We start from the raw sequence: 21,105 nt of genomic DNA on the forward strand, positions 1-21,105 counted from the left end.
TCGGTAATACTCCAGAAATAATTTTGGAAGGAAAACATTCCACATCGGAACGTCCTTAAACATAGAAGAAGAAGAGGAGTTGAAGGTGTCCTGACCAGTGTGAAGGAAGTTCAGCGGTTAACCAAGAAAATAACGACCTTGTCACAATTTATGTATGTGGAAGGAGAAAAGGGGTTCTTGTACTTTCAATGCTTACGAAAGAATGACCGTTTTGTCTGGTCGAAACAATGTGAAGAAGCTTTTGTCAAGTTAAAGAAGTACCTTGCACTTTCGTCAATCCTTAGTAAGCCCGAGCTAGGAGTACCTATACGGCTATACTTCTCGATAATCGACCGAGCTATCAGCTGGTTCTCGTTCAGGATGTGGAGGAAAAAACAGAAACCAATCTACTATGTTAGCAAAGTCCTGTAGGCAGCATAAACACGATATCAAATAATTGAGAAGGCAACACTAGCGATTGCATTCACTGCCTAACGATTGAGGCAGTATTTTCAAAGTTCCTTGGTAATAATCATGACTGATCTTCCTATTCGACAAGTCTTGGGCAAACCAGATGTAGAGGGAAGGATGATAAAGTGGGCAATTGAGTTGTCAAAGTTTGATATTTGCTATAAACCTCAAGGGCCTATCATAGGTCAAGTGTTGGCAGACTTCATTGTAGAACTCAGCCCCACCACTGTATCCTCCTCATCCGAGTCAATTGAATGGATTCTCTCGGTCGATGAAGCTTCTAACACAAGGTAGTGAAACTGGAATAATTTAGAAGGACTGGACGACGTACTTTTAAAACAATCACTTCTATTTTCTTTCAAAGCAAGTAATAACTAAGCCGAATATGAAGTACTCATAGCTAGAATGTTGCCCACCATAGAGATGGGCATATCACACCTCATTGCTAAAACTGATTCACAATTAGTGGTGGGGCAGGCAACTAGTAGTTTCCAAGATAAAGATCAACACCTTGTGTTATATCTGAGGTATGTAAAAAATTTCCCGAGTTATTTGTTACTTTTGAGCTAACACATATGCCTAGGAGCCAAAATTCTATAGTTGATTATTCTCCAAATTAGCTAGTTCCACCAAAGACGGGTCTCACCTCACCGTGATACAAGAAACCCTCATCATCAGAGTCAAGTAAGATGCCATTGGGGGCAATCTTGATGGTAGAGCCCAGCCACACACAACCGCAAAATAAAGAGGATGAAGACTTAGAGGTTGTTATTGATTTAATTGCAAATATGGGTCTAATTGGACTTTTGTTTATTTTTGTAGATCCAATAAAGAGAACAAATCAAGGGTGAAGAAATGCACAAACATATCCAAGATGGTCTCTAACTCATCAAAACATAAACTAGAGCTTTGGTCAGAAGAACACAAGAAGACTGAGTTTCTGCTGACTAGTCAACATTATTTTTGGGCCAAGTTTTAGCTTAAATAAATTGTATAAAGTTGTTTAGGATTTCATGGGCCTAGTAGCATAAAATAATTGGAGCAAATATTTGGCCAAGTAGCATAGGTTTTTGGACTTGTATTTGGGCCAATAGTAAAATAGGTATAGTTAGGGTTAAAATTGACTAGTTAGGGGAACAATTGGACGTCTTTGAGCCCAATGTAACCCGAAAACATCTAGGGTATATTGGAGAACAAAAATAACTTTGGCATGAAGCACATGAATGTCCACATGGCAACCTAGGAGTGGAGAGGGTTTAGCATGGAAGGTGTGAGCTAAACATGGAAAGCATGACTCCACATGGCACCTTCTCATTGGAGAGTTTTATTTTGAATTTTCAAATTTTGGCAGCAAAATGTTTAGCCCTTTCTCCTATAAATTGAGGTGCTTGGATCTCAAATTCTAAGATCAAATATATGAGTGAATTGATGCTAAGTTTGCATGCTTTCTCACTCCCTTGTCTAGTCTCTCTAGAATAGACACCTTGATCTTCTTCTTCTTCTTCATCTTCTTCTTCTTCGCCAAATATATGAGTCCAGCAAAGCATAATCCATTACAAAGTTTCTATTTTTTGAAAAGTATCCACTACAAATAAGATAAAAAGAGTTCTCTTTTAAGCGAATCGATCAAACCTAACAAAGTTCTTCACAAATACCAGAAATTTCAAGCAAATAGTATATTCGCAGAAAACTCAAAAATACAGAAGAGAAGAGATCGACGTACCTAGCACAAGGAGCGTGAAGACTTGAAAGGATTAAGATGAGTTCGAGAATACAAAGAATTTGGAATAGCGTAATCAGTATCTCATAGTAATGAAACGTTATGGGAAGTTGTGAGAGGTTAAATAACATTTAGAAAATTGTTAAAACCGCGAAACCGCTCAACGGATGACACATGTCTTGTTTAAAACCGTCACGCTAGTCATCCTTTTCGCCTCTTCGACTCAAAGCTGGGAGACTGTGCGCTGTCCTGGACCTATTTGGTTTTAAGGAAGTCCATGAGTTAAATGTTTTGTTTAAATAAAACTTAGAATGTGGTCAAATAGAATATGATAGAAAGAGGTGCTCGACAAGAGGACAACCTAAGTGCTCTTTAAACTGAAAAATAAAATGCGCCCAAAAAATTCGTCTAAAATATCACGGAGTGCGAGAAACATGATTGAATTTTTTTTGTTAAAATAAATTATAGAAAAAAAAGGAAAGAGTTAGTAAACACGATTTCAGTTAGTTAATTAAATTTTTCTTGAAATTATTTGTAAAATGAAGAATTAAAAAACAAAGGAGGATGAAAATATTTGATCTAATTTATGTGAAGAAAAGAATACCTTTAATTTTCAAAAACTAAATTAAACTATAACAAAAATATACAGCTTAAATCATATATATATATAATGAGTAGCTTAAATTATATTTAATCAGAATAATTTTTACAGTTAATTCTTTTAATACCTTTCTACTTACCTACTTATTTGGCGTTCTATGATGAAATCTTGTGTTAAGTAAATAACAAAAGTTATGCATTATTAACTTATTTCAAGCTTCTTTCTTACTCCATCTCAATCCATAATTAATCTTAAAAAACTACGTCTGTATATTATTCGAAATAAAAATAATTTACAATATATTTGTTTTCTAACACACGCTTCACAAACTTTCTAAGCTTGGTCCCAACATTTTATGAACCATAGAAAAATAAACGAAGACTCCTAATATATAAAAACATTTAAAAATAAAAATATATATTTATATTAAATACAACTTTTTAACTCATAAATACAAAGAAAAAAACAAAATATTACAAGTGAAAAGGGTTTTGATAATTTTGTAACAACATTCAAATTGTGTTATTTTTGGATAAATTAAAATCTTAATTGAAAAATACTTTCGAGAATGTCATATGATGAAGCTAAAATGTCATTACAAAATTAATTAAATTATTTTCACATGTTAAAATACATAATTAAAGTTGGACTTTCACATAAATAAACCTCACACGATTATAAGACATCACATTGGACTTCCTTCTGCTCCAAAAACAACCAATTCTAAGGATAACTGTGAAATACACTCATAATTGGATGGGAGTGGATGCAAATAATAAGTGAATTCTAAAAATTCATTTCAAGTGAGTTGAAATCATAAAGGAATCGATTTTAAAGAGACAAACTTAAAAATAAAAAAGGAATATGATTGAGTTATAACATGCAGCTTGTGGAAATAGGTAGTGGCTGTAGAGCAGTATAACTATTTGAATAAGAATCCTTCCCATGTATCTAAAACAAAGTACAAAACCCAATTATAATGCTAATGTAGAACTAATTTGATCTCAAGATATTAAAATTTCACTTTCAAAAAATAGAAGCACAACATTACCAAGAGGGAGAGATGCATATTATGCTTTGTGGGAGCAATTTTCTCCAAAAGATTTTTTACTACAATGAGGTAAAAAATTAAACATAATATGATATTCTAACTAAAGTATTTGATGTTTTTCATAAAATATATACTTTGAAAAACATTCTAATAGTATAAATTATTGTTTCTTTCACTGAATTTTTTTTCCTAAATTTGTCATTAGTAATCAACCAACAGTCACCAACAAGATTGTAGCTTGTACCACATATCATCAAGGAAACAAAAATATGCATATCTCCATGATTTATAAATGAACAAAGAGCAACAATTAACCAGAATCCCGCAACAAATCCAAGTTTCATGCTAACAAAGAACCAATTCACTCCATGCTCACCATTCTTTGTTTCAGAGCGGTCAATATATGGACTTTGTAGCTTGGAATTGCAATTGATAAGCAGAGGTGGACCACACAAATTATTTCCAACAAAGTCGGATGCTTCAAAGCTTTGAATTTGAGTGCTGGTTGGAATTTTTCCCTCTAAATAGTTATAAGACAAATCTAGGTGGTTCAGAAAGCTCAAATTTGATATGGTTAGAGGGATTTCTCCTGAAATTTGATTATTTGAGATATCAATACATTCTAACAATCTCATATTGCCAATACTTGGTGGAATTTGCCCAGATAATTGATTCTTGGATAAATTCAAATATATCAAACCATCTAGATCTGTGATTTCTCTAGGTATTTCTCTTGATAATTTGTTCCTTGATAAATCAATGCTTGTTACCAGACCCAAGATGTTTTCATATTCAATTCCTGCTCCTTTTAGCCAAAGTAGCACACTAACAATACTATACCTCAAAGTATAATATGTAGTATAAGGTGATTTTGAGTAGATAACATTATTTGTACTTCTATTCCTAAGTGTCATGACACTCAATTTATTGAAACAAGTAGGTATATTTCCAAACAAATGGTTTTCTGCAAGGTCTATAACCTGAAGGAGACTCATATCACATATTTCATTTGGAATGTGACCAGAAAAGTTGTTTGATCGAAGACAGAGGATTTTCACATTTAATAACTTTTCTCCAACCCATGGTGGAATAGTCCCTGAAAGATTATTTTCCCCTAGGTCCAATATTATCAATTGGTTGTTCTTCTTCAAACTAGTAGAAAATACTCCTGAGAGTATATTCTTACGAATTTGAAAAGATTGCAACACTGCCAAGGAACCCATGGATGGGGGTAAGTTCCCAACAAAATGATTATTTTGTAAACTCACTTCCACTAGAAATGGCCAAATGTTCCAACAATTTGGTAAATCTCCTGACAAGTTATTTGATGCCAGATTGAGAAATTCCAATGCCATCAGCTTGTCTTGATTTCTACACAAAAAATCATCCATGGATCCAGAAAGTGAATTGTTTGAAAGATCTAACCCGTACACATCATTTGAAAGATAAGGCAATTTTCCATGAATATGATTTCTTCTTAGATCAACATCGTAGACAGATATTGGATTCTTTAGTGTAGCCCCCAACTCACCATGTATTTGATTATGAAAGAGGTTCAAATAAGAAGCTTGAGAAAAGTGTTCCCAAAACCAAGTGGGAATAGTATCTAATATCCTAGTGTTTGACATCTTAAATCTTGTAGTATGTTTTGTGATTGAATCCATGATGGAAAGTTGAGACCCAAATTCCACGAGTTTAAATTCAAACTGGTAAGCTGAAAAGTAGGATACCATTCAAAACCCACTTTTAAAGTCAAATTGTTTCCTGAGGCAATAAATTGTTGCAACATCGTAAGATTTGCAAGATTATCCTCCGTGACAACTCCTTTAAAACAATTATATGCAATTTGAAGATTTACTAATTTAGAGAGTGACCCAATACTTTCAAAAGGATTTCCATTGAATTGATTGTTGGTTAGATCAAGATACATTAACGATGAAAGTTTTCCAAATGATCTAGGCAGGGTACCACTAATTGAGTTTCCTTCAAGATGAAGTCTGACTAGAGAAGTCAAATTTCCCACAGCATTAGAAATGGTCCCATGCAAGTTGTTGCTTTCTAGGTTCAAGATCTTGAGATGATGAAGTCTATATAACCCATTAGGTATTGAAGATGAGAATGAATTGTAAGCCAAGTCAAGATTTTCAAGGAGTGTGAGGTTTCCAATGATATCAGGAATTGGACCTTCAAAATTTCTAAATTTTAAATTAAGAGAAACAAGTGTTTTCAGTCCAAAAATCCACTCTGGGACAAAAGAAATTGTAGAAGAAAAAAATATCAAGAATGAGGAGAGATGATTTAAAGTTAAATAAGGATGGTGGATTATTGTGAGGGAATGCACACATTGACAAACGTAAGTGCATTAAAGAAGGAAGATCTTGAATAGTGTGAAGCCAGTGAAATGATTGGGATAAATTTATTCCTCCCAAACCAAGATGTTCAAGGTTAGAAAGACTTGACAACCAATCAAGGTTTTGAGGGAACATTGAATAACTTTGCAAGTCAAGGTAGACCAAATTGGATAGATTCCCAATATGAGGAGGAATATTTCCACTAAATGCAACATCAGAGAGATCAAGGTGAGTTAGGGAAGTCATTTTGCCAAGGTGAGTAGGAAGTGACATACCTTGTGTAGGTAAGAACATGCCACTCAAGTCAAGATATCGGAGTTTGGAAAGACTTGATACCCAATCAACATTTTCTGCAAACAGATAATTACTTCCAAGGTCAAGATAGAACAAATTGGAGAGATTTCCAATCTAAGGAGGAATATTCCCCTCGAATCCAGCGTTTGAAAGGTTGAGGTGAGTTAAGTCATTGTTGCAATGAAAGAAGGAATTGGCATACCACCAAAAGAATTGCCGCTGAAATCCAAAGTAATTCAAATACTTCAAGTCAACCAAACAAGGATTAATCTCTCCAGAAAATACCGATCTAGAATAATCTTCGTATGTTTGTTGATCGAATACATCTTCATCATAGAAACTAGGTTATGAAATGTTGAGGTGAAGTTCTGCAACGTGAGCTGTGATGTTGTTGCAGACAACTCCAACCCAGTGGCAACAATTAGAATCCACAGTTGCATTCCAAGATGAAAGCCTATTTGAAGGATCTTTGAGATGATGCTTGAACTTCAACAGTGTCTCTCTCTCATTTGGGATGCACACTATCTCTCTCCACACACCAAAAGTTGACATAAAAAGTGAAAGCCAACAAAGGTGAACGAGAATTAAAATAGAACACTTCTTCATCACACAAGCTATGTGTAACAAACTAAATGTTTCTTGTATCAGAAATCTTGGTTCTGCATATTAAACTCTTTCTGCTATATATACTCGTTGGGCAAAGCCCTTTTTTCTTCATTTTAAACATTTTTTACTCTTTCAATCAGTTATTCACTTAAATTTCTAATATCACTTGGATTCGTAGAGTGCGAATTTTTTTTTTTTACTTGAAAAGTCTTCGTTCAAAGTCTTTGGGTAGGTTGTTATGTTTTCTCTTTCCAATTGAATTTGAAGTTGAACATTACACCTTTGTCACATGAAAATTATCATAATTTGGTTTAATTTTAATAAAAAATACACTTTCAAGAAAAACATTAAATAACAACCAAATTTAGAGATAAAAAAAATTAATTATTGACTAAATTAGATACTATTTTAGAGTAAAAATTTATTGATATTTAATGTGGTTTATATTATTATCAAAAATTTATAAAATTGTTTCTAAGTTGGTATCTAAATTAAATATCGAAGTTTTAACTACTAATATTTTATATTCTAAATTAGTCTCTAAAAGATTAATATAAAAGATTAATAGAGATTAATTTAGAATATAAATTAGTTAGTAGTTAGTGATGTCTAATATGAAAACTTTTTATAAAAAAATAGTTAGTAGTTAAAACTTTGATAATTAATGGTTAGATACTACTTTATAAACTTTTATTAATAATAGAAACTATTTACCAATAATTTTTTTAGTTTATAAAATTATCTCTAATTTAATCTCTTTATCTCTAAAATTATTTTAGATTAATGATGTAGTGTTTGTCACCTCAAAATTATCATAAGCATTCAGGAAAACATTTTATTCCTTTATTTTAAATGTTATTTTAGTAAGAATTACTTATATACATGTTTAAACTTTTGTCTTGTATAATTTTATTTATTTTATTATTTTCTCTAACATATTACCCCATTTTTATTATTTATGTTATTTAGTGTTTTATATATATGCATAGGCCTTTTTCTGATGAGATTAGGTTATAATTAATAAATGTTGAAATTTACGCACTTGAGCATCTGATATGCAAGCCCATGCAATTCTTCCATTAATATTGTATTTCTTTATTTGATTTTATTATATTACTCTATATGGACTTCATGTTGTTGAGCTCATAAGCTTAAAATAGACAATTTTTTATGTTATGTTAGGTGTTATGAGTTTTTTAACATTTCTTATTTGTTTATTTTCTTTTATGTTTCATTGCTGTTTTTATTTTTTTATTTTACCAGCATAGTTATTTGTAGCTTAACCCTATTGATTTTAATTAATTGATTTCTATTTCACTTATTTTTTAACTTTCCTCTTAATTTTTCTCGCAATGCTTTATGTTTGGGAAACAATTTCTTATCTTCTGCATTAAAGAATATGATGGGAAATGGATTGATGGTGATATGGATGCTTGTTTTCTTCCCACAGCTTTTTAACTTACTTTGCAAGGTAGAAAAAGTAGTGCAAAGACTTGACTAAAGTTGGCCTTTCGTAGTAACCCATGTGTTAGAAAATTAATAACACTAATTAATAGCGTAAATACAAAAAAAATGACTATAACATAGAGACTTTAAATTGATAGTCTTTGTTCTTCTGTCCTTTCTATGATTAGAAGATTTGATACAAAGACTTAGTGGTGTATATTTTACGGGTTAGAAATTAATTCACCCATGACTAGGAATGGAAGAAAATGAAAACATTAAGTTCTGAATCTTTGTACATTTTAACCTTTAAACCTCAATTATATAATGAATAAAGCTTAGACTTAAGATTTAAATATTTTGAGTTTTGAGGCTTTAAGGATTAATGAAATTGTACTGACCCATATTTCATATATTTAAAATATAGTTTAAACATATTATGAATTAATTTATTAATAAGAACATCCTAAAATTTAATATAATTGCATCTTTAACCGAACGATAAGAATATATAAATCTACATAAGAACAATTTAATAGGATAGGAGGGAGACTTGCTTCAACTCATTAATATATAAATTCATAATTACTTTTTGTCATAAATAAACTAACTAAATAACTTACAAATTAATATTTGATTAAAAATAACTTAATTTTAATTTTAACTAGATAATATTTTTTGTAATATTATTGTAAAATTTACTTATAACAATTTATTGCTTATAAACCCAAAAAGTATTTTTATCAAATATTATTCCTCCCATATTTTTTTGTATTAAGCAATCATGTTATAAGTTATTAACATATAAAAAACCTATTTCTATAGAAACTTAACATATTCAGTAAACTGAACCAAACGTAAGATAAGTAACAAAAGGAAGCATAGGTAAACAACCATTAAAATGGAGGAATTCATGTTCACACAAATGCATTGAAAGCAAGTGCTTTTTATTTTTATTAGAAAGAAGTGCTTCTTGGTCATGCACATAAAACTTCTAATATTTATGATGCTGCAGACACATTTTTTCTCAGTTTTCATTAACCTTACTTTTTTTTTCTCAGTTATTTACTTTAGAATCCAATTTCCCAAAATTCTTAGATAAGAGGAAATTTTATATTTGCGCTATCTATCTAACAATTTAATTTTTTCTATATTAAATTTTTAAAATCAAATTCACATGTCAAAATCAGTATTTTGTATCTTCATTTTAAATTCCCATATGGTGAATTTCATACAAAATTAAAGAAATAAACGACCTTTAAAAAAAGTGGAATTTTCCAAAAATATTATTTTTCCCTCATCCTTATATGCCATAATCTTCCATTTCAAAACTCTGGTTATTCAAATTTTTTTTAATGTAAAATATTTCATACAATTTTCTATATGAAAGTATAAGACCCGTCCATTTTTATTTTTATTTGTGCTAGTTAAAGAGATAAAATATTTGATATTTTCTATATTTGAATTTCACTTTGATGATACACAAATTATACATTTAAAATGGTGTTGTCCTGGGCCTATTCGATGTTAAGAGACTCATGACTTAAAGATTTTGTTTAAATAAAACTTAGGATGTGGTCAGATAAAATCTGATGGAAAGAGGTTCTCGGCAAGAGGGTGACCCGAGTGCTCTTTAAACTAAAAAATAAAACCTGCTCTAGAAGCTCGCCTAAAATATTTAGGAATGCGAAAAATATGGTTGATTTTTTTGTTAAAATAAATTATCGGATAAGAAGGAAAGACAGTTAGTAAGCACGATTTCAGTTAGTTAATTAAGAATTGTTTGAGATAATCTATAAAGGGGTGAATTAAAAAGCAAAGGAGGATCAAAAAATATTTGGACGGGTTCATGTGAAGAAAAGAATACATTAATTTCCAGAAACTAGACTGAGCCAGAAAAAACTGGCATCCACTGTGGGGCAGGTAAAAGTTGTTCCTACACAACATTATGTCTGAAAAGATTCACCGTGCACAATGCAATGAGGAATCCAAGACCAAACGCGATTGTGAAAATGGAAAACAAGAACATGTCACTGCAACAAATCATGGAGACCATGCAAAAACTATAAAGGGATAATGCTAAAGCTAGGAAACAAGTCAAAGATTTCCGAGTTACAAGAATGGTTGCGCCTAGAACTACAAGAGGAACACGAGCATCGTTATAAAGAACACAAGAAGAATAGATGAAGCTCTGAGATGACGTAGAGATGGCTAGAAAATTGATGGAAGATGCAGTCAAAGCTCACGAGGACATAGAAAAGGAAAATGAAACCTTGAGAAAGACTACTCTTGATTTTGAAAATAAACGACGAGGTGGAGTCCCACAAACCAAGTGGGAAGATCCCCAACCATTCTTGAGAGAAATTATGCAAGAGCTAGTACCCCCACATTTTATGATACCCAAGATCACTACTTTCTTGGGTTCCAGCGATCCTGAAAATCATCTGAATGCTTTCAAGGCGCAAATGTTGACATTAAAGGGATCAGATTATGTCTGATGCAAGATGTTTGTTGGCATGTTCACCGAAACCACTCTTCAGTGGTTCAATGAAATACCCAACGGTACCATCACATCATTATGTGTTTTTGCAAGAATATTTGAGGACCAATTCACCGCCAACAAGATTAAACCTCATCTAATGGCATATCTTTTTGACATCAAGCAGGCTGAAGGAGATCCTCTGAAAAACTATCTCAATTGTTTTTGCGAGGTCTCTATGTTAATCCAACAACAACCCAATGAGGAGATGGAGGTAGATGCCTTTGTGAAAGGAATGCGTGCTAACCGATTTAGCGAGTCACTACTTAGGAACCAGGCAGAATCAATGGCTGAAGTTCGAAAATGTGCCTCAACCTTTATTGAGGCCCAGGAAGCCTTGAGGAGGAAAAGGGACGAGGAGAAACATGCATGCTTCAAATATAGCGGAACCGCGAACAAAAAGCCTATAGAAACACATAGGGGGAAGAGAGTCCAAACGGCGATACGTTCCATATGTTGCTTGCCGAGATAAAGATAGAGGGAGGTCCCTTAATGCCCCCCATGAACGTTTCCTGAAATCAACTTTTGAGGGACCCCGAAGTAGCCAATAAACTAAATTTTCCCAGAAAAATCGAGCGCCAAATGAGACACCGCCGAGAGGCTTGATGTGAGTTTCATCGGGCCCATAGTCATCACATGCAAAATTGCTATATGTTGGCAGTTCAGTTGGCTTGGTTATCGGGTAAGGGATTCTTACGGAAATATTTACAAGAATCTAGTTAGAAAAAATGGGCTACATCAGGAATAGAAGTCGCTCCTATGGAAATTGCTCACAAAACCCCAGTTCTCGGGGACTTCAACACCATCGCAGGTGGGTTCTCAAAAGGGGGGGGGGGGGGGGGGGGTCACTTCATCTAACCGAAAATGCTATGCAAGAGTTGTGTTGTCCTTAGAGGCTCAACCACCGCCTCAAATTCCTTGTATTAGCTTCTCAATCACCACCTTGAAAGATGTAGTCCCCCATGAAGACAACCCAATTATGATATCTGTTATAGCCATGGATCACAATGTACACCGAGTCTTAATCGATCAGGGAAGTTCAACAAATGTCATGTTCTGGGAGAGTTTCCTAGGTTTGAACATACCACAAGATCAACTAAAGCCTTTTGATGGGACCTTGGTCGGTTTCTTGAGAGAATAGGTAGAAGTTTGAGGCCATTTGGAGCTTCGAACCACATTCTCAAATGGAATGACGACAAACATCATTCTAATAAGATACATAGTTGTGGATGCTCCCTCTCCGTATAATTTGTTGCTTGGGCGACAATCTTTAAACAAGCTTGGGATCGTGGTGTCCACCCCTCACTTGAAGATGAAGTTCCCCTCTCGGGAAGGAAAGATTGTAACTCTGAAATTTTATCAAAAGATGGCAAGGAAGAGCTACAAAAATAGCTTAAAGACTCGTCGGGGAACATATACTATAGCCACAACGGGGCTACACGTAGGTCTAGAGGCAAATCTGTGTGGAGAACGAAGGGACAGACGCCCCGAACCCGTCAGTAATACTCTAGAAATAAATTTGGAAGGAAAACATTACACATCGGAACGTCTTGAAACATAGAAGAAGAAGAGGAGCTGAAGGTGTCCTGACCAGTGTGAAGGAATTCAGCGGTTAACCAGGCAAAGAGCGACCTTGTCACAATTTCTGTCTGTCGAAGGAGAAAAGGGGTTCTTGTACTTTCAATGCTTACGAAAGAACGACCATTTTGTCTGGTTGGAACAATGTGAAGAAGCTTTTGTCAAGTTAAAGAAGTACCTTGCACATTCGTTGATCCTTAGTAAGCCCGAGCTAGGAGTACCTATACGGCTATACTTCTCGATAACTGATCGGGCTATCAACTAGTTCTCATTCAGGATGTGGAGGAAAAAGAAAAACCAATCTACTATGTTAGCAAAGTCCTGTAGGTAGCGGAAACACGATATCAAATAATTGAGAAGGCAACACTAACTATTGCATTCACTGCGAGACGGTTAAGGCATTATTTTCAAAGTTGCTTGGTAATAATCATGATTGATCTTCCTATTCGACAAGTCTTGCGCAAACCAGATGTAGAGGGAAGGTTAATAAAGTGGGCAATTGAGTTTTTCATTATTTTTCTAAACTAATTGCATTTCCTTAAGGTTTCTTTCTTTCTTATTTTCTATTTTTAGATTAATTTTTTTTTCTCCAAAAATAGAGTTTCTAAAAAAATGTCATAAAAATTTATTTCACAGCTCTTTTTTTTTATTGGCATAAAAATGAATAAATGTGAACCACTTTAGGGGTAGTCCAACCCTTATACAAAAATTGCTCATTAGCAACCCCTTCTAGACATACACCCACATATATCTATAAAGACCACTTCCAATAGAATCCAGAATTCGAACACCTAAGATACTTTGTTTAAACACCTAATAGAGTACAACCTTACATCATCCTCATACAAACCAGAGAATCAAAACACCAATCTGAAAAGGAGAAATACACGGAATGTGACTTAGACGTAACCCAAGACCAAACCTTTAGTTGAACCAAGGCAAACACTTCCAAAACATTAACTACACCCCCCTTGAAGATTGCACTGTTTCTATGTTTCCAAACCTCATTGACTACTGCAATCCATATCAGTCCCCAAACCTCATTTACCGAAGCAGACACATTACTCATCCTAAAGTGGGAAAAGTTTAGCACTGGAACATTATGGAACACCATTTGCACACCCAACCATTCACAACAATAACTCCACAAAAGCCAAGCAAATCTACACTCGAAGAATAGATGGGTCAACCTCGGAAAGGCACCCTTCAAAACCCCACAACCCGCCCAATAATCTTCCCAAAACAAAACATCCTTCCTAGTACCAAGCTTCCAATCAACCATATCTTCAAAATTTTGACCCCATCCTTTGAAACTCCATACCTCCCTCAAATCATTCCACCACAGAGAGTCCTTGCTATCCTTCCCTTTCTCTCTCAATCTTCTCTAGCCCCCGTACTTGGAGACAATGATCTTCTTCCACAACCCCTCCTTATCTGACCCCAAACGCCATATCCATTTACCATGTAACGCCAAGTTAAAAGTCCTTAAGTCAATAATACCAAGACCACCATCCTCACGAGCTTCACACACCTTTTTCTACGAAGCCCAAGCAACCTTTCTTCCATCAGAACCCCAACCCCATAAGAAAATCCTTTGGATTCTTACAAGCTCATTTGCCACCACACAAGGCATCTTGAATAAAGAAAGGTAGAACAGAGAAATAGAAGAAAGTACCGACTTAATCAGGCAAATCCTCCCCGCCATAGACAAGAGCCTACCTTTCCACCTACTTAATCTTCTCTTCACTCTATCGAGCACTCCATCCCAAAACGTCCTTCTCTTATGACACCCTTCCACTAGCAAACCCAAATATACAAAAGGAATTACCAACACCTCACAATTAAGAATTGCCACGAAATGTTGAATCTATCTGCTCAATCCCCAAACCGCTTATCTTGCTTTTCATAAAGTTCACCTTAAGCCCATAAGATAGTTCAAAGCAATTCAAAGTCACCTTTATATTGAAAACACTTTTAACATTTGCTTCACAAAAGAACACAATATCATTAGCGTATTGCAACATGTTTACCTTCACTTTCTTCCTACCAATCTCTAGGCTATCAATCAAATTCTTCTCAACCGCCATCCTGGATATTCCCGCCAAACCTTCTGCCGCAATAACGAATAAAAATAAAACTAACGGATCCCCCTGCCGAAGTCCTTTCTTAGGAAAGAACTCCTTAGTCGGGCTACCATTCACGAGAACTGACACAGATGCAGACTCTAAACATCCCTTAATCCACCGAATCCATTTGTCACAGAAACCAACCTTTTCTAACATGTAATAAATGAACTCCCATCTCACAAAATCGTACGCCTTCTTGAAATCAACTTTAAAGAACACACACCTTTTCTTCCTTCTCTTCATCTCCTCCAAAACTTCATTGGCAACTACAACATTGTCCAACAAACCCCTTCCTTCAAGAAAAGCGGACTGCTTGACATCAACAACTTTGCTAATCACCTTTTTTTAGTCGTAATGACAACGCCTTCGATATAATTTTATACAAGCATCCGACCAACGAGATAGGTCTAAACTCCCCGAGTTGTTGAGGATTTTGGAATCAGACATAACAACGCATTTAAACCCCGGGGCCATTTATTGAAAGCCTGGAAGTCCTTCACCGCCGCCATTATATCCGCTTTAATGAACTCCCAACAGAACTTTATGAAACCCAAATTGAAGCCATATGGACTAGGACTCTTCGAACTCTCACAACTCCACACTGTATCCTTAATTTCATCTTCTAAAAAAGCTTCAACCAACATCTGATTATCCTCCTTAGAAATAGAATTAAATTTGACATTATCCAACTTAACCAGTAACTCTTCATTCCCTACAAATATAGCTTCAAAAAATTCTCTAACCTTATCTTTAACTTTATCTTTATTCTCGCACCATCTACCATTCTCTAGCACCCCATGTAACTAGTTCTTAGCCTTCCTCCATTTAACTAACGAGTGGAAGAACTTTGTATTAAGGTCTCCTTGATTCAACCACTTTTGCCTTGCCTTTGCTTTACAATCGCCTCTTGCTTAAAAAGATTTTTGTTAAACTCTGCTACTAATGTCTTTCTTTCCTCCCTCTCAAGCTCATTTAGGTCAAATTCATCGTCCCTTTCATCCAATTCCCTATTCCTTTTTTGTAACCCTTCACCAGCTTGGTTCACATCCCCAAAAATCTTCTTATTCCATTCTTTTAAATCTGCTTTTAGTTTCTTCAGTTTTTCTTTAAAAATATAAATTCCTCCACCTTGCACCTCGTAACTGGCCATCTTTCTTTCAAAAAACCTTAAATCTATTATCGCTCTACCAAACATCCAAACTCCTGAACGGTTTCGGACCCTAATCAACGTACTCATCCCTTATGACGATTACGCAATGATCAGAAACAGATCTACTCAAAACGAATTATTTACAATGCGGCCACATCTCAACCCATTCCTTTGACACAAGAACCCTGTCAATTCTACTTTTCACTAACACATTTGGTTTGTACCACCTGTACTTTCTACCAATCATCAGGATATCTACCAATTCAGCTTTCTCAATAAAAGCATTAAAACCGTTTATTTCTCTACTATAGTCGGACACAGACATCAGACTTTTCCTCTCCTCCTGTCTTCGGATAGAATTAAAGTCTCCCACTACACACCAAGCCTTAGACAATTGTAACGACCTATGGTTGCAAATCTCCTTCCAAACCGCTTCTTTTCCCGTAACATACCAGAACAATACACGTTCACAATTGTGATAAGGACCTTCATTCCGACCTTCCAAACCCCTTCAATGATAGTAAAATTTCTACCATTAATAAACCTAGACATCTGAAAATAGTTTTTTCTCCATATCGTAATGATACCCCCGACACTACTGTTTGCTCCATTCTCAACCCACTCTATTTCATTTGAACCCCATAACAGAAAAATACTTTCCTTACTAAGCTCCGGACATTTCGTCTTTTGTATACATACCATATCCACTTGCTCCTTACTAATCAACTTTCTTAGATAATTTCTTTTCAATGAGCCTTCTATCCCCCTTATATTATACTAATTTTCTTCATCAATATTCACACTGAACTCCCCCTATCATTCCTCAAGTTACAACTATCCCGATTTTCCAAACTTTAAGCTACTGATAACAACATCTTCCTGATCGGAATATGTGAAACCCATTTCCTATTGACCTTCCAAACTCTGACAGCCTCGAACTCTTCATTTTTCATCTTGAATATTCTGTTACAATTATCAATTGCACTATCTGACATGAAAATCGAAATTGTCCTCAACGTCGGCTTCTGAACCAATAAATCTTCCTGAATCACCCTCACATCAACAAAATTACTCTCATTGAAAGGAGAGAGCGCCAAATCTGGCACTTTCTCACTAATCTCCTCCACTTCTTGATGCTAAACATGACAAACTACTGCCCACGTTTACCTCCCTAAAACAGCCCAGGTCCTTTACATTCTTCAAACTCTCAATCCAAGCAACTTTAAAACAACATTTCGGACTGCCATACAACCATGGTCTTTCCTCGCCACCCATCCTCACCTGCTCCGACACACCCTCTTCGACAACCACCTCCAGCACCTTTGTCCTATGTTGGCAGAAAAAAAGTAGAACCTTCGTGATTCAAAAATTCCACCCTCATCGGAGATCGCTCCCCTTCTTCTAATAGTGTCTTCGGAACTCCAATCCCTCTACTAGCTCCGTCCGCCACACTTGCCACTTCTGAACCCTGCACCTTGATTGGAGAGGTTTCCGGCATCACAACATCTTCCGCTACACCACTACGGATAAGCCCATCTCCAGTCAATGGCATCTCTATTCCGGCATCCCCCACAGCTACCCCTCACCGAAGTCCTTCTTTCTCCTCACTCTCGCTTGATGAAAAACAGCAAAAAGATTAATTGAGTAACTTGTGAGTGAGATGAAAATGGGTCATAAGCATGCGCCTACAACAATATCCAACCAGTCCCAAAGCTTCCACTACATCTTTACAATACATCACTAGGTTACTATTGAGACATCAAAACTAATCTTTCCATTAAGGAATCCATTTTACATGTTTTATTTTGCCTAAACCAATTAATGTAATGGTACCACTAGTGCAAAATGAAGAAAATAGCGCTCTTTATTTACTGCAACTTTGCGCTTAAACGCATTCGTAAAAAACACGGTGGCATTTTTTAAATTAATTTGATTTACAAATGCGGCTGTTTGTATAGCCGCATTTGTAAATCAAGCGCTTTGATTTACAAATGTGGTTGTTTGTATAGTCGCATTTGCAAATAAAGCGCTTTCATTATAAATTTGTAAGTATTGATTCGCTTTCTTCCTTTCTTCATTTCTTCACAATGTCTTTTTTTTAATGGCTTTTGTTTCCTTGCATTGTTGATTGAAGGTACGTATTGTTCCATTGGCTCTCCGTCGCTGCTCCGCCACTACTTCCGCTGCCGCCGTTGTTGCTCTTGCTCCCCTACCACTCTTCACCACCAACTTTGGTTCACGCATAAGGTTGGTGTATGCTGTTTTAAAATTTTTTTTGCATTTTTTTTATGTATTATAATTTGTATATTTTAAATTTTATATTATTTAGTATTTATTATATTTTAAATTTGTATGTTTTTTTTATGTATTATAGTTTGTATTTTTCAAAATTTATATTATTTAGTATTAGTACTTATTATATTTTGAATTTGTTCTTTTTTATGTATTATGTAATTTATATTAAAATTCATATTTTTAGTAGTTAGTTGTTACTTTATATGTTATATTTAGCAATAATACGTTCAGGTATTGAGTTCGAGGGTGTTCGACCCTCGGCAAACGCGTGATATAGAACACTTGATGTGATTCCAATAGCAAAGAAGAGATGATTCTTTGACATTTTATGGAATCAACTTGAGTTGGAGATTGAATACGCACTTTTATAGAAATGGATCAATGTTCAATGTTTCAAGAACTCGCCAAAACTTGCACCAAACACCAAAGCTCACATGGAAGTCCCATTTCTTGTCAATTGAACTGATTAAAAGATGTAAAAATGCAAATGAACTGATTAAATTGCTTAACAAATTAAATGAACCGATTAAAATGCTTCAAAACTGAAATGCACCGAAAAAATCCAAGGAGAAAGAAGATGAACCGATTGAAACATGAAAATAAGCAAGAACACCGAATTGAAAGCAAGAAAGGAACCTAAGACATGTTTAGAAATTCAAATAGGCACGGAAATGGAATGAGAAGATGGAGAAGAAAGAGGACTTATGTGGTTGTAGTTCTTGGTTGATGAACACGCCACTTGAAGTGTGAATGCTCCAAGATAAGTGTGCAATGCCGCCACTTGAGAGAACCAAGGCACTCAAGATGAGACTAGGAAGAGGAGAAGACAAGTTCTCACTACACTCAATCACCAATTTGGGAGAGTTTTGATACTACAAATTCTAAATCTCCATTATGAAGGACCTAAGCCCTCCTTTTATAGGAGCAAGGGCTGGTCATGAAGCTTACAAAGCTTGTACCACAAGCTACCCAAAAGTCTCCTAAGCTAACCCCTATAGTGACTTATGAAGAGTCACCTTCTAGAAAATTCTAAACTAAAGCCTAAAGATGCTTTACAAAAAAGGTATCTATGGTTTTCCTCTGAGCACCTTCCTAAACACTATTCTATATTATTTACAAATTTATACAAAAGAAACTATAAAGAGAGATATTTAAATGAAGCCTATTCTTGAAAGCTTGTAGACTTCTTTGGCTTTAGGCTTGATCCTCTCTTTATTTCATGACTTCTTTTAATTTTGAGAAGACTAGAAGGAAGAACTTCAAATGTGTAGGTGAATGACCTCTTCCTTCAATAATAAAAGCCTCCTTTATTTGATTCTCATCATACTCCTCGAGTTGGAGAGAATTCGTCCACGAATTCTGAATCCCTGCATATAACAAAGTCAGTTTACTTTTACACTTAAAAGTGGCAGAAAAAGGTAAACATGACTTATCATTTGGAAATAAAGGAATTTCAGAAAAGGAGGTTCTAGAAATCGACCAAGTTGGAAAAATTTCTTTGGGAATGACGATATGTTTTGGAAAAAGACCTCTTAAATGGTGGGAACCATTAGGAGGTATAAAATCATCCCTAACATTTTTTAACCAAGATGGTGTTGAAAAAGGAACCTTGGGTAATGAAAAAGAAAAGGAAGGAAAACACCTTGGAGGTGAAAGAATAAGACCCATGTCAACTTGGCCTTCTTTGTCTTTTTCATATTTACTTGTGGTAGGTGGGTGAGTAAGGTCTTGTTTTACCTTGTTTATCATTAAGGTTTGCTTTTGTGGACAATGAAGAGCTATGTGCCCAAAACCTAAACATTTAAAACATTTTATATTTGAAATTTTGGTAGGTGACTTAGGAGTAGAAGGATTTGTAGTAGAAACTCTTTTTGTAGACGTGGTTTTCAAAAGATATAATTCCATCTTGATGGCTATGCGAAGCACTTGTTTTAAAGAAGAGTACTCATTTAATTCTATAAATTCTCTAATATCTCTTCTTAAACCACGTACAAACCATTTTATCTTTGACTTTTCATTAGCATGCATATTCATTTTAGTCAAAGTTGTTTCAAAATCTTTAAAGTATTCATCTACCATCCTATGTCCTTGAGGAAGCCTTTGGAACTTCAACAAGTGTTCCTTCCTAGAAGGAGGAACAAACCTCGCGCGCATACACTCTTTCAAAGCATTCCAAGAAACCACGGGAGGTTTCTTGCGATATATAATGTCCATTACAATTTTATGCCACCATTCTTTGGCATAGCCCAAAAAGGATGAAGAAACTATCCTAAGTTTATCGTCATCTTGGACCTTATACACATGAAAATAATGGTCAACCTTAGTCTCCCAATCTAAATACACATTAGGATCACTATCACCATTAAAACTAGGGACTTTTTTACAAGCAATGTTGAACACTTGGTGATATCTTTGGTCACAGTTATAGCTCTCTTCATAAGAATGATGGTGATGCCTCCTACTTCTATGTTCCTCTTCACGGCCATGATCATGGGAAGAACCTCTAGTGTTGAAAGTGTATGAGAATGACGTTCTCCATTGATTGATTTAGAGGACCTAGTTTGCTTCATTTCAACTCTTTGTATTCTTTCCTCCAACTTTCTTATAGCTTCATCTTGGAGATTAATGGTTCGTTTTGCCTTTTTTAATTCATCAAGAGCAGAAGCTTTGCTAGAATAATGCTTTTTGGAAGAACCACTGCTGGAATATGAAGCCATTGGTAAAAGAAAACAGCAAACAACAAAACAGCAAACAAAGTTAAGACAACAAAGTTAGCAAAATAAATTGGAACCAAACTGCCGAAGTGAAGTGTCACTTAAAATCACTCTCAAAGAAAGAATACTCTCTGAACCAAGCTGATCTTGAGGCCTTGAGTAATCTCAAATGAAATATGTCAAAGCA

The 21,105-nt window shown here is 34.9% G+C and overlaps 1 protein-coding gene and 1 pseudogene across 2 annotated transcripts; both read right to left on the bottom strand.

Moving 5' to 3' along the window:
• Positions 1-4,041: 4,041 nt before the first annotated feature.
• Positions 4,042-7,099, bottom strand: LOC150028086 (receptor-like protein EIX2; annotated as a pseudogene). The gene is made up of 2 exons (XR_016520559.1): positions 6,670-7,099; positions 4,042-6,523 (listed from the first exon to the last, which is right to left on the bottom strand). The product of XR_016520559.1 is annotated as a receptor-like protein EIX2 (transcript).
• A 6,363-nt stretch (positions 7,100-13,462) lies between these two features.
• Positions 13,463-13,915, bottom strand: LOC150028087 (uncharacterized). The gene has a single exon (XM_090301041.1). It carries the CDS (start codon positions 13,913-13,915, stop codon positions 13,463-13,465), a length of 453 nt encoding a protein of 150 aa, XP_090157167.1.
• Positions 13,916-21,105: the final 7,190 nt, after the last annotated feature.

Source organism: Phaseolus vulgaris, chromosome 4, assembly GCF_051622355.1.
Source record: "Phaseolus vulgaris cultivar YP4 chromosome 4, ASM5162235v1, whole genome shotgun sequence".
In the NCBI taxonomy this organism is placed as follows: domain Eukaryota; kingdom Viridiplantae; phylum Streptophyta; class Magnoliopsida; order Fabales; family Fabaceae; genus Phaseolus; species Phaseolus vulgaris.

What these genes read in the sequence shown, in the direction of transcription:
- LOC150028087 (XM_090301041.1), bottom strand. Translation starts at nt 13,915, where the DNA reads ATGGTTGATTGGAAGCTTGGTACTAGGAAGGATGTTTTGTTTTGGGAA.